Here is a 15,131-nt window from a genome sequence, read left to right on the forward strand (position 1 = left end):
AAGAACAAATTATTTCACAATTTTAACAATATGCAGACACTTGACTTATCAACGTTGACCCCATCATCCATGGACAGGAAAAACCTCTCACCGAATGAAGAATCTGAACGATATTTCCGCGATGCGATCTGATAAAGGAAGTACTCCCGCGAGTACCTCCAAACTCATTGTATGAGTCGAGTTTATACAGTCTAGCGCGATGCGGAAGCAACGATATTGAATGCGTTCGAGCTTCAATATATGAGTTTTCGCGGCGGCTTGAAAACAAAAACTACCGCATTCGATAACCGACAAGATCGTTGTACGATATAGCTTTTATTTTGGCGTATGCTTCCTAGAAAAGACAATCAGCTCAGTTTTCTCCGGAGAGAATTCGATACCCAGCTTCAAAGCCCAACTAGACAAATTGTCCAGAGTATCTTGCAATGGTCCTCGCAGATCGCCCGCCCCTGTTCCTGTAAAGGAGACAACAGCGTCATCCGCAAGCTGTCTTAACGAGCATGTCGATGTCTTGTCGATGATGTCGATCGATGTCTTTAACATAAAAGTTGTAAAGAAGGGGACTTAAACATGAGCCCTGGGGGAGACCCATGTAACTAATTCTTGAAGTTGTTGAGTTCCCATGAGAAAAACTCATATGTTTCTCAGACAACAAGATGTACAAATAGTTATTTAGTATTGGTGAAAGCCCACACTCGTGGAGTTTGTCTGAAAGGACGTCAACGCAAACTGAGTCAAAAGCCCCCTAATGTCCAAGAAAACTGAACCCATTTGTTCTTTTTGAGAATAGGTCAGTCAGTTGGATTTCTGTAGTAAGCAACGCAAGACAGTCGTTCGTTCCCTTGCCTCTGCGGAATCCAAATTGAGTATCTGATAGAAAGCCATTTGATTCGACCCATCTGTCGAGCAGATTGAGATTCATCTTCTCTAACAGCTTCCGTATACACGACACGACGGGTTTTTTGATAGCGATCACCTTCACTTGTCTCCATTCATCCGGAACAATGTTGCTTTCCACGAATTGATTAAATAAATTCAGCATGCGCCTCTTCGCGACGTCTGGGAGGTTTTTAAGCAAGTTGAATTTAATTCTATCTATTCCTGGAATTGGAATGAATTGCCAATTATTTGCAGGAATGAAAGAAATTCAACTGCTTTCAAGAACAAGATCAAGATTCACTTTAATCGGTATTGAAATGTACAATGGTGTTGATCAAAAGACGTTTCTATCAAAATATAGTTGCTCATAGCCACATTACATTGAAAATCGTTAGGAGATTAGTTATGAAGGTATGAATTATTGTTAAATAAATAAATACACAACTTTTCCTCAATCTTTACCGAATTATTTTAGTAAAATAATTTGCTTCAATGGCGCTCATTCAAACTTTTTTAATCTGTAAATTAGTTTTATACGGGTACTAAATTTAATTTAATTGTAAGTATTATTTGAGAGGAGAGAGTAAATATCGGAGTTTATTTTTTTACCTTATGTTTTATTAAGTTCAAAACATTTTTTCAAATATTTTATGGGCCTAGCTCGTCTTACCCCGAGGAGGTGGCGAATTCGCAAGTATATACAATACATGCGTTGGATGCATCAATGTTAGCCAAACATGCTTTACCGTGTATCATATTTAGGGATGTTTCGGATAACAAAAAAACTCACTCGAATATTTCTGTTTTACCTGTTTTCTAGAAGAAAATTCGATTTTTCACCACAACAAAAAATGAATAGTGAGCTTGTCCATCTTACAAAATAATATCAAAGTTCTTTGAAAACGAGATTGTTCGCTCATTTTACGACTCATGTCCTCACTCTTACAGCCAAACATTTGTTATATGCAATTCTATTTTGATCACAATCATTGACTTTGAGTATAGCTAATCAAAGGAAGGGTTTTAGAATAAATTGCTTTTTTGTTTCCTTCATTTGTGAACTAAATTAATGGTGGACACATTCTCCAAAGACGGGTAACGTCTGACATAAAAATGTCCTTTTGAGTATAATTTCTATTAATACGTACATACATATTATGTCACTTTCAGCTAATTTCATAAGCCTCCTTTTTTGAAAATATTATTCATCAAATAAAAATCAGAAATTATGACGTGACAATAAAGAATGTGTCTATTATAGTTTAATAAATTTCTTGTCAAGGTTATGTTTGGAAGACACGGTAAAAGGCTTAGAGAGTTTAAAATTTTTCCGAGCAATGCAGCTGCACGAATGTCTCCAACTGTCGAGGAATTGCCTCCTTGTACGCTACCCGATGCAACGCTATGCAACGGGCGGCCAAACATTTCAGATTGATTGCACGTGTTTCGTAGGCCTTGATGAATGTAGCTACAGAGCCTGTTGGAGAAAGTGAAACAGTGATATATAAACATAAAAATAGTTGAATTATTGGTGGTTTGGCAAAATGCTATTCTAAAAAGTAACCATTTTCAAACAAATGATTATAGATTATTCCCTAGTCAAATGTATTTTGCGAATTAGTTGCACGATTATATGTTAGGGCTAATCTGAACTTACTTTGAACGCAAACCTGTGATGCCTTCAGACCGTCGCTGTTGACCGCATCCAGGTGGATACCTGCATCGATGAACAGCTCGACCAAATCTTGCACGATAGTTTTCACGTCGCTTTCCGACATTCGAATGACGGCAGTCTGCAACTATGGAACAGATAAACGATTTATGTTTAAAAATCCACCATTGTTGCTTTTGTGAATGGAATTACCGTAGAACAAAGTGTATGCAAAGGAGTATTCCGATCGGCATCCATCACGGACAATGATGCACCGCACTTCAGTAACAGCTTCACAGTGTCAACACACGGAAATCTGTAACAGAAGAATCATGTAGTATGAATTCTTAAATAGACCTTGGGTTTCATCACACAACTTACCTACAGATATCATCCGTGTGAAAATCGTCAACCGGAGTGACTCCGTTCACCGAAAGATGCAGCAGTGTCTGATCGTCTCTGAGCCTCACAGATAAATTATTTAACTTATAAACTAGTCTATATACGTCCCTGAGATTCTCCTCCGTAATATCTGCATTTTTCAGTTTTATCAACTTGGTTATGATGGTAATTAAATACAGTACCGTAACCACATTAAGTTCGTACTCTTCGGCTATCACTTCCAGCAGATCTTTTTCACCCGGATCGATCATTTTGTTTTTGTTCTGCGCCAATTCATCGACGCACGCCGTCAATACATCGACCACGTTGCAAAATCGCAGAGGAACATTGATAGAGAGCATCTGTGAGAAAAGCTGCGCAAAGCGCAGTAAGTCCCGCTGAACCGAGAGTGAGTTTTGCTGTTTCAAATGCATCGCGTGAAGCCAGAGACTCTCGCAGCGGTCGAACCGACCATTATCGGCGCATACCGCTCCACGGAAGACAATCGAATGGGCCACCTCGGGGCAGTGTCGGCCCAGGATGCGTTCCCGTATGGTCAGCGATTCCATGTGCAGTGAGTTGTGGTTATACCGGATTGCCTGTAGGTCCTGCATGGTTTGGCATTCGATCCAGTGTTCATAGGCGGAGATGGAAGGCAGCAGCGGTTTGCGAATAACGTTGTCCGGATCTTCATACCTAGAAAATATATTGAAAAGGAGCTGTATTTTCTAAATTAAAGCAACATTCAAACTTTTCGATTCCCAAAAATAATTTTTAAAAACTTGTCTTGAATTATAAAGCGAGTGGGAAAAAATGAATTTCAAAATTGATAGAGTTAATAATTACCAGTTTTCTCAAAAAGTTTTTGGAGAAAGTTCAAATCACTATTATTTTTCTGATAAATTCCCTCAACCGCCTTCTAGGAAAGGGACAGAAGAAGAAAATTAGTTAGCATTGTATTGGTAAGTGCAGTAGGTGCAATATGAACATACGGGGTAATATGAGCCACCCTCAATTTGAGTTAATTGACAAGTTTTATCATAGAGGCGAGCTCCATGGCTGCAAGCCTGTCTAATAAAGACAAAAAAAGTTGTATCATGTCAAAGTTATGAACTGCTCCTTGAATTCATACCATGTACCCAAATCAATACCATTCAAAAACAAAGAATTGGTGCGCAAATTGTTTTGTTTCTCATTTTTGTGATTTTTTTCAGCAGTGAGCACGCGGATAACAACAAAACACGACACAAATTGAGCCAACAACTCAGTTGAATTCAATTGATTTGCCAAAAGTTGAACATGTTCAACTTTCTTTTCGTTCAAGTGAATTGAATTAAGGTGTTTACACGTTCAGTTCGCGTTCGATTCTTGCTCAATTCACTTGCCTTGTCTAAACGAAGCATAAGGGCCTGTCTCATTTGGAGAATTAAACTTAAAAGTGACAGCTCAAAAATTAGCAAATCACCCTTTCATAAGAATGGCTGGTGCTATAGGGTATACTAGAAATAATAGAATAAGAGATCGGCGAAGACGCCATCTTGTTTCCAATCAAACCGTCATAAGCGGTTCCATTTCGACTTGTTTACTTTTTGCATCCATAAGAATAAGCAAGCAAAAAGTTCAAGTGCTACCAGTATCATTGTAACGATTTCATGCATTTTCATACGTTGCCATTTTGACAGTTTTTCACTCCGCCGCACAGTGGTTCGCTCCAGAACAAAGGTTGGCCAAAACCTCAAAATGTCCCTAAAAATAGGTTTTATGTTTGTATTGTGGTTTTTTGATGGTCTTTATCACATACAGACTTAAAGATGGGTGTTGGAGCTCTACTTTGGCAATATACAGCCGTGTTTTTGGCATCCCTGGGGTAGTAAATACTTTCATTTTACTGCTAAATTCGCCTTTTGAAAACAGATCGTTTCGCAACAAAGACTATCTCACTTGCTATAAAACTAGTTAGTACTATTCCATTTAATTCCACCACTTGATTGTTATTTTACAGAACCGTATTTCGACTTTAACAGTAAGGCCGTCTTCAGTGTCTCTCACTTGAATCAAGTGGTGGAATTAAATGGGATAGTACTAAGCGGTACTAACTCGTTTTATGACAAGTGGAGATATTCCACAAAAAAGCTATTAATAATTTTCTTATCAAAAGTCTTATTTGCTGAATACTGTGCTAAGACAAGACAAAAAAATAATTTTATGCTGTGCTAAGACAAAACAAATAATTTTATTCGGAACATCCTCAATTATGGCAAATGTTGTATTTAAATTGAATCAATTAATTTGAATGACAAACGAACAACTTTTATTGCCACTGTATACTTACATTTGTATTCTTTATATTCTTGATTCGAAACAGGATTTCTTTTTTGCTCATTTCAAGGTATCTGTCTTTTCTACACACTTAAAATAAATCGCAGATTTCTGTGAAATTTCACCGAAATCTCAACAGCAGAACTGTTAGGTAAAAATTTTACAGATTTTTTGGTAGTTTTGACCAAGGTGAATACAAACAGGTGTAGCAGTATGCCAATTTCATAATTCAGCCATCTTGGATTTTTATATGGGGCAGCCACCGAGTTTGTTTATGTTTTGCACTGAAAATGAATTTTTCACCCCCGCGCTAGTCTCTCCCATCTAATGTCGAAGTGAGTGAACCCTGATATAAGAACCCTGGTTTTGACAGTTGAACAAAGGAAAATACCGCAGAAAATCGGTGAAATAATTACCGAACAAATCTGCTGTTGAGATTTCGGTGAATTGAAGCAAAATTCACCGAAATCTGTGAAATGATTTAAGTGTGTATAATTATGAGCACTAGCAGAATAACTATTTTCACAAATATGAGCTCAAAAAATCAGCTTTTCAGTTCAAATCTCAGAACCAACATTCTCTATTGCTCAGCGCAAATATTCTCTATTGCTGCCAAGAAGAGTGTGTTACAGCTCAAACATTTAAACTTGAATCTCTTGATATGTAGAATCACTTCAATGGCAAAGTATTGAACAATGCCAATTTGCTAAAAAATACTAAGAATTTTCATTTCATTTTCTGCTTTAGAAAAGTTTTCAGCATGATTACGTAATTCGGATTATTAGACATAAACAAAATTCAGACAATAAAATTCATTTGAAAGAATTTTAAAATTCGTAGATTCGCAAATGTCAGGAGAAAGTTTTGGAAGTAAGAAATTTTGTGTGTTGTATCTTCTAGCTGTTTGGGAAGGAAACTACTCAATAATTTCATTTACAGCAATAAAAATATTCAAATAAAAGTATACAAATGATACCGTCATTGAATTATCGCTTTCATTACACATGTTTTAAATGTTATATAATTATATCAAACGTTTCAACTTCAATCAAATAATTTAAAAAAGGCATTTTTAAGGTTCTTGGGAACAAAAAATGCGCATTTGTAAGGTTTTAGTTAGAAATAGGCCAAAAATACTATGTACATTTCGAACTAAACGGTTAAAAAAGCAGCTCATCGCAACTTTTCGCAAAACAAAATAGTGATTATAGAAAGCTTTAAGCTTTAAGCTTTGTAATGAGCATATAATTATTGCGGGCACTCATCGGCGCCTATACTTTTGGACAACTTCAATCTGAAAAATGTGAGTATTTTAATTTATTTTGTATTTAAAGTTAACTCAAGTTGAGTTCTGTCACCTATATTTAACATAGACATATTATTTAAGACCCTGACAATGCAGTCTTGAAATAATATTGGGGTTAGCGATGTAGTTGATGCCGTGCGATGCTGATCTAAACGCGTTGTCAAACAGCGTTTTCATTCGAAAATCAGCATTCATGTTGAATTCAAAATGATGTAACAAAGTTAAAACTCAACAAAACTACTTCAAATTTTGAATTTGAATCACGTAAGTATTCTATAAAATGAGAAAAATATAATTCCGACGGAAACACGAATTTCGATTTTTGAGGTTTTGGCTGCTCTCGAACCATTGTGCGCCGGTCTCTGGTTATAGGGTTGCTAGGGTATACCCAGCACGATGGAAAATGATTCGATATCTGTCAAAAGTAATCTTGCTCTGCGAGCAGGGTTATTAGATAATTATCGAAATGTCACTTGTAGACCAACATTTGAAAAGGGCGTAACAGCCAAAATTTATTTCTTCTGATTCTTCGTCTACATATATAGCTTTGTATGTAGACGAAGAATCAGAAGGAATAAATTTTGGCTGTTACGCCCTTTTCAAATGTTGGTCTAGACTTTTAAGTTTAATTTCAGTTTAATTCTCCAAAGGAGATAGACCCTAAATTGCCAGTTTTGCGAATGTTATTGATATGGGAGCATGTTATTAATAATGGAACAGATATCCTATATAATGAGAATGCTCCACATATGTCTCAACGTGAGAACCGCATTTAAATTCAATTCTAACATGAAAATACGCTTTTTTTATTCCTTTATTTATTTGTTTAGGCACTCTGTGTTACTTAACCGCTACTGTGCCGAGATCTACAGTGGTATTCTGCTTTGCAGAATCCAAACAGAATCTATTTTAAGATTTCCGTTGCCATTATTGTTGTCGTTGCCCATCTCATCGTGAATCCAATTGTGTCTGGTGGCCCGATGCTGGGAATAAGCTGCGGAGGACGACGGAGGTCCTTCGTAGCTTAGTAGGGAAAAGCACCTGTCTAGCGTACTGGGGTCGTGGGATCAAAGCTGATTCGGATATGCGGCCCCCACCAAGGGGCTTTGTTCTTGCTCATTTTATGTTGGGGACCATATTTTTTTCGCACTGCTGTGTAAAACAAGTTGAAATGTATCATCAGAACCGGTTCCCCCGCAATTGGGGCTTATTAAAAGGAATTTATCAGAGGTTGCTCCCCGAATCAGTTCATTATCGTAATAACTGCCGAAAAACTCTCACGGTATGCTACCTATCGAGAGCGTATTTTTTTTTAACAAAGGTAATGGAAATTTGCAACCAGACTCCTGGGGAGGCGAACCCAGGTAGTGTGGGGATGGAATCACCACTCCCGACCCACTAAAACCAACTCCTCCCTCTCCAGTAATTCCCCCGGCCCGCAATTAAGCAATACTTCGGGGGATGACTATTGCGCCCCCTACATGACGTACACAAGTGCACGTATGCGCCTCGACTCTCCGACACTTCCCATGCATCACATTTGCAAAAGACACACTGGCACCACATGTGCCCCAACACGCTCCTGTCTATGTTGCTCGATTTACAGCAAGGGATGCTACGGGTAACCTGTAGGGGGTCAGTGTGGTGGTCTCCCCATCCTGCAACGAGGTGGCACCACTTACCTTTACATGTCTCTAATTTGTGAGGTACAGCAGAAGCATCAACTCCCCGACACTCCTGCCAGTCATAGCGAGACTTTCGTGTCCCCTACTTCTGAGGTGCCGCAGAGGTATCTGCCCCCCGACACACCTGCCAGGCCTCACCAGACATCAGTCATTCTAACACTACCGACCATGCGTACCATGCGAGTCTTACTTGTGTGCTTACCCATACACTCGGTCCCTCACTCTGTGGAGGTATTACGAGTAATACCCCCAACTTCCATTCGCATGCACCACATGTGCACCACCCACTGCCACCCGCTTGCCGCCGAAGCAGCCCTCACTCTGTGGAACCTCCACAGGCTCCGTTAACGATCTGGCTAATTGTTTCACTCCCTAGGTCATTCATCTCATCGGCACGGGTCGCCTGACACCTTGGGATTCGGGGTTAGGGACGCATATTGTCAGCTTCAGAGTTGTACTGAGCCTGACGATATGGCCGGATTTACACCGTTATGCACTACTTCCAAGTATCCATATCCCAACGTGTAACGAGAGTGTATACAGACATGATAAGTGAAAGATTTTCTCATTCTCCTTTGGATTCAAACCCTGCTCATAATTGAGCTCGAACTAGCAACCAAGTCGGTCGTGTTGTCGCGTGTGGTTATCGAGTGTTATTTTTCTGGTTTGGTCTGGTAGGACGCGGTGTTTTCGGACGGTTGGACGCGCGAACTAAAAACCGGGATAAAATCTTTTCCCGTAGCCAGCCCCGCTCAAAAATTCGGCGGAGCGCTAGTGGCGGCGGGCCACATCTGGTGACCCGAAATGGACCGATCATCCAGCGGCGACCGGAGATCCGGAAATCTGTGACGTCACAGGACGAGTGCGCGTTTCTCAAACATACTCGAACAGTTCGATGGAGACGCACGGTATTTTTCGCCTCAATACCGCTCGCATTCGTGCCGAAAATTTTGTTCTGCATTGTGCGGGTGAGTAAATTAATCAGAAAGTGTAAATTTGTTTCTTGTCCAGTCGTGATTCTCCAGTAAGCAGAGCGATCGGCCGGTCGTCGAAATTTTGTTTTGCTTTGTGCGGAAAGCAAAACGATCGTCCGGTTACCGAAATTTTGTTCTGCATTGTGCATTAATCAGGTGGTGAAAATTTAGTTCGCATCCAGTTGTGTAGTGCGATCGATAATTACAATAATAAGGGGTCTACTACGAAAGGCCGAATCACAAAAGGCCGAATCACGAATGGCCGAATCACAAAAGGCCGAAAGCAAAAAAAGGCCGAATGCACAAAAGGCCGAAACCACAAAAGGCCGAAATCACATAAGGCCGAATCACAAAAGGCCGAAACCACAAAAGGCCGAATAAAATCGGCAGACCAACAAAGTGGACCGGAGCGCGCGCGCGCTCGCTCCGGTCCACTTTGTTGGTCTGTTGATTTTATTCAGACTTTTTTTTATTCAAATACTTAATATAATTTAGAATATTCGAATTATTTTGTGATTTCTCAGTGAAGTCTTGTGAAGTAAGTTTCTCTTAAATTGGGAGAAAATGATATGCATTGAGGAACACCGCGTTACCGCAGGTTATACAGCTTTTGGTCAAAAGCATAATAATTGAAAAAGGCTATTTCGTTTAGCTTCTGATGTCGCAATTAGATCATGAGTAGTGCGCATCATTAGCACAATGCACAACCAAGCATCATGAAGCGCACAACTCCTACATTGGTGCAAATCGGCAATTCGATTCTGTGAGCCATGAATCCGGTGGAATTTAACTCGGGCTCTTGCATTAGATTTGGGAATTTAACTTTTCCCAATACTACTGATAATGATTACTACGTCAGCAAAGGAAGAAAAAAGAGAGCTCTTGGATTACTCCGTTACTTTAAAGTAATAATATTTATACGTGTGTTCATGCTTTTATTACTGCAATGAAGATTGATCTATTATGCAATATATAAGGAATCAAATTGACTCTGTAAACACCTTCATGCAACTTCTTACAATTAAAAAATAGAGCTTCGACGTTGAACTGACGTTAAATACCTCAACTGAATAAGATTGATTAGATCGCTGCTAGTAGTTGCAAAACACGTGGACAAGTTTTTCTTAATGGGGCAGCATAAGTAAACGTAAATTTGTGAATATTCCAAGTTCTCTTAATTGATAGATTGACACTTTTGTAATGATTCGGCCTTTTGTGTTATTCGGCCTTTTGAGATTCGGCCTTTTGTATCATTCGGCCTTTTGTGGTTCGGCCTTCTGGGTTTTCGGCCTTTTGTGGTATGCTAGAACATTTTCGGCCTTTTGTGATTCGGCCTTCTGTGGTTCGGCCTTTTGTGATTCGGCCTTTTGTACTGATCCCATAATAAGCGTTCGTTCGATTGTTTTTGTTTTAAATCAAACTTCACTCCCTACTCCATATATCCAACATCCCAGTGATTTCTCGTGGAAGTGCAGATGACTCGTCGGGGCTTCTATCAGTACCGTGCACGCACCATACTTTGCGCAGTTAAGGAAATGCAAAATTGAATCAACTTGTACAACTTACAGAAAGTAGCTATCTGCCTGAAATAGTTTCCATGCTGTAGTATTATTATTATATTATTGTTTGAGAACTAAATTTGGTACAAAAATTTAAAATAAATAGTAAATTGAACTTCAAAGCAGACCCCTTATTATATGCCTAACTTTGCGCACATAACTTGGAAAATTTCTAACACGAAGCAAGCGTCTATCATACAATTTTTCGTCCAAATTTTTTTTTTCAGCTAAAACTACTATTACAATTTATGTTCATTCCATTTGCAGGCATATTTGAGCATATTTGAGAATATGAGGATGCCCGGCATTATTTTCTTATGATTAGACATACTTAGTATGTTTTCACGTCTGTTGGTGTATGTACAGCCTCATTTATGTACATTGGCCACAGCTAACAAAAGTACTTTTGCGTAAACCCTATTCCGACGAGGTATATAATAAATGTTGAAAATATCGAAGAAATACGAGTTGTGCGCAAAATTAGGTACACTGTATTGAAAAATTGTTCCTAACATTGCGCATCATATATTTTAAAGAAAAATGTAAATAACTAACTAAATTCTCATGAGATGGCATCTACAATATTATAATTATTGGGTCCATGTGTAATCAGTTGTCAGCGATTGTAAAAATTTACAAAAAATACAGTTTTTCGGGTAAATCGTCACTTGTTATTTGTGCTAAGAACACGCCATTTTGGTCATTTTCACTGTTTTCAGTACAAGTTTCGACTATTAAAATGAAAAATATGTCATTTAACAGCGAAAAAATGCATGCACTGTTATGTTAACATGTATATTGTGCTGACAAGTAATAATTATATTTCGAAATTCCATTTAAACGCATTCTATTACAAAAATTATCGCAAAATGCGCAAAGTTAGGAGCTGCGCAAAGTTGGGTGCGTACACGGTATCACGTCAACATAAATAAAAGTTTTGCTATACGATTATCAAGAACATTCTACAAACAATCGCAGAGAACGTAGAAGAAAAAGATTTGGTGAAAAATGAAGCTTTCTACCTTTACAATAAAATATCTCTACTCGAGAACGCTATCTACACACTGTTCTGGTACGATATCCTAGAAAGGTTTGATGCGACTAGCCAGTTCCTGCAAAATCCTTCTACAGCCTTGAAAACAGCTTTCGACTCAATATTAAGTTTGATTGAATACGTAGAAGCAAAACGAGGAAAGTATGACGAATAATATGAAGCAACAGAAAATCGATGTCTGGAGCAAATAACTATCGTAATAACCGTTCAAGAACAAAGAACGTTCGACTTAACGTATCAGGTCGAAAAGAACATGCTGAGACTGCTAAGGTTACTATGCCTCAGGAAAAATTCAAGGTATGCCTTCTGTTGTTGTTTGTTGCTAAACAAAGCCAAAACATACAAAAACAACCAATAGAAATATTTCTCGCTTAACTTTTCAAAAGAACCTAAGTAACATTTTTTCATGAATTAATTTGAATATTGCAATCAACAGACCAATATGAAAGCTTTTGATTGCAGTACCGAAATTAATTCATGAAAATAATGTTACTTAGGTCCCTTTGGAAAGTTAAGCAAGATTTCTTTATGAGTCCATAATGCAAAATAACATGCGATCTATTTTCCCCAATTCAGAAGTTGCCCTATGAATTTACTTGAGCCTAATGGTTTCTAATGCAAGTGGAGAAAGATCGTTTTCAAAAATGAAGTTCGTAAAAAATAGATTGCGGACATCATTGACTTAACGAGAAGTTAGTCAACTTAACTTTATTAAACATTGAGAACGATGTTTTAAAGGAAATAAGTGTCGATTATATCATTGATTTATTCCATCAGAAAAAAATGTTGCAGAAAGCCTTTTTGAGTAATTGGGTAGTGATGTATATTTAACGACTGCTGTTTGAATTTTCATTAAATTTATTACCCAAACGAATCTACCATATTTCATTATTTCCTGACTGGGCCCCACAATTGTATGGCTTCTGGGCCCCTCTACCGTAAATCCGGCCCTGATCCTGTCCCATTGTTTTCTATCGAAAATGGGCTAAATCAGGCCATGGTCTCAGAAGTTATGATCAAAATACCATTTTTTTAATAATGCACGAGAAAGGCATCACTACCGTTAGGTAAGATACCAATGATTTTAAAAATTTATTATTAACTCACCTTAACTCCATCGCCGAAATCAAATAATGGAACGCTTTCACCAAGCTGTAATTGTCCTTATCATTCGCAAACGAAGCACCAATCAGTTCCAAAGCGTCAATCTGCTCTTCGCGGGTTAGCAGGCCCGATTTATTCACAAACAACTGTACCACAGGTTCCCGTGTCCTCTCCGAGGCACAAATCACAGCCGTCATTCCGTACTCATTCTTCTTGAGTACTGCACCGTAATCCAGTAGCACTGTACATACGTCCAGGTGGCCGCATTCTGCTGCATAATGCAGCGCAGTAGCCCCACAGTTGGCCTGTTCATTCAGCATTGCATCGTTCTCCAACAGGAACTCCACCACTTCGGCATGACCCTTGTACGCGGTGATCATCAAGCAAGTATTGTTATAAATGTTTGGCAAATTAATGTCCGCATTGTGGTCCACCAGATACCGGATGACGTCCAACCGTCCATCGAAGCAGGCCGCCCTTACTGGAGTGGACAGATTTTTCGTGTGGTGGTTCACATCTGCTCCATGTTCGATAAGCAGTTTGACAATGTTCAGGTGCCCTGCCCCAGAGGCAACCCACAGCGCCGAAGCACCTTCGATCAAATGGCCATCGAACTTAACACGGCCCTCTTTTTCCATGTTGGGTTTCACCTGGGTCAAAAGGATGTGGACCACATCGTAGTGGCCATTTAGGGCAGCCACGATCAGCGGAGTGTACAGTTGGCTCTCTTCCTCGGAAATTTCCTAAAATGAAACATAAAAGGTACACGTATTAGTCATCACTTGGGACGGAGTGAAGATGAAAATTCCTAAGTATTAGCAAGCTCAAAATTGTAAAATAAAACATGAGACGGATACGATTTTGTTTTAAAACTGGGATGAGTAATATGCGTGAGAATGGAAATCGCGTGGGGTGCGACCGACTCAAGTGCATCTTGAAGCCGTTTCGGCTGGGAAACGTGGCCAATCGCGGAGACGGCGAAAATTATTACACTAGTAGAGCGACAGTGTCATCGGACTCGAATGATGATGACAAATACGCAATAATACCAGAGTCAAGGAAAGATGGAATATTTGTAATTCCTACGGACATTAGCTTCGAAACAAATGTGCTGCATGTCGTAAAGCACTGGACCGGTAATTAAAATCAGTTTTTACGACAAGTTTCACCAAGTTTGACATAAACGTTATGTATTTTATTGTCGTTTAGCATAACGCTGTTTGGCCTTAAAAAAGTTTACCATATTTTATATTATGATGGAACAATAATTGCAATTCATTTCATTATTATTATAGCCCAACAAAAATACAAGAGCAACGGTGCACCCAATTTTAAAGCACGCCTGCACCAGCATGTGTTTCAATTTTTTGCACAATTCGGTTGTAATACGCAGTAAAAGTTTGACTATTTATTTAAAGCGCCATAATTAGCCCACTGCTTCCTCGTTTCGGATCGATTTTGTTTTTGTTTCACTACCGGGGTAGTGAATACCAGTTTGAGAATCGCAGCGCAATCCGCAGTACTGTCACCATCAGCAGACAGAAGGTCGATTGCCTACTTTTAAAAGTGGGACACAAACAGAGAGATTTCTGAGTTATTGACCGCATTGCTCACGACATTTGATATCCCAAATACTTATAATCGTAATAATATTAATGACATACATTTCATTATTGACTATTTTGCTCACAATCTCCGCTATTCAGTTAACAATTAGAGTTCCTCTTTTAAATTTTCTGATTTTCCTAAATCATACCAGAAAATAGGGAATTAAATGATATTCATTCGATAATAATTTGTGATTATTAAAGCACAAAAAGATAGGTAAATAAAGTAGGCAAGAAGATCTCATTTGATCCTGTCTTATGTTCTGAGTGTCCTGATAATACTGATTACAGTGCTTCCTTATTAAGCGCATGTGAAAAGTAAATCTACAGAGCTAAAGAAATACTTAAGAGCTTTCACTCAACGAAAACGCATCTTGATTAATCGCTCCAATAATTAGTGATCGTTTTTCATACGGGATGCGAATCTTTAGTCATGATCAAACTTCTCTAAGGACATCTCTGAAACGTGCAGTGCAACATTGTAGCCTGAATTTGTCTTTGGTATCTTTCGCGCCAGGAGCAGCAATGTTGCCTGATGAGTAGTTACGTAATTAGTTCCAGAAAATTACGAAATTGTTTAAATTCGATTACTAATTATTGGAGCGATTAATT

At 38.7% G+C, this 15,131-nt stretch overlaps 1 protein-coding gene across 2 annotated transcripts in view; it reads right to left on the reverse strand.

Annotated features, from left to right (window-relative positions):
• Positions 1-1,674: 1,674 nt before the first annotated feature.
• The window catches only part of LOC134218449 (protein fem-1 homolog B-like), a 33,373-nt gene continuing 19,916 nt past the window's right edge, over positions 1,675-15,131 (reverse strand). Inside the window, exons 2-6 of one of the 2 annotated variants that reach the window (XM_062697449.1) lie at positions 12,916-13,655; positions 2,912-3,607; positions 2,744-2,846; positions 2,537-2,672; positions 1,675-2,356 (exon numbers count right to left, since the gene is read on the reverse strand). In XM_062697449.1, coding sequence (XP_062553433.1) covers positions 2,199-2,356; positions 2,537-2,672; positions 2,744-2,846; positions 2,912-3,607; positions 12,916-13,655 — 1,833 coding nt within the window. In that variant the 3' untranslated portion in view covers positions 1,675-2,198. Of the gene's footprint in view, positions 2,357-2,536; positions 2,679-2,743; positions 2,847-2,911; positions 3,608-12,915; positions 13,656-15,131 lie in introns of both variants that reach the window. The other variant, XM_062697448.1, reaches the window with a different exon arrangement.

This window comes from Armigeres subalbatus, chromosome 2, assembly GCF_024139115.2.
Source record: "Armigeres subalbatus isolate Guangzhou_Male chromosome 2, GZ_Asu_2, whole genome shotgun sequence".
NCBI classification, from domain to species: domain Eukaryota; kingdom Metazoa; phylum Arthropoda; class Insecta; order Diptera; family Culicidae; genus Armigeres; species Armigeres subalbatus.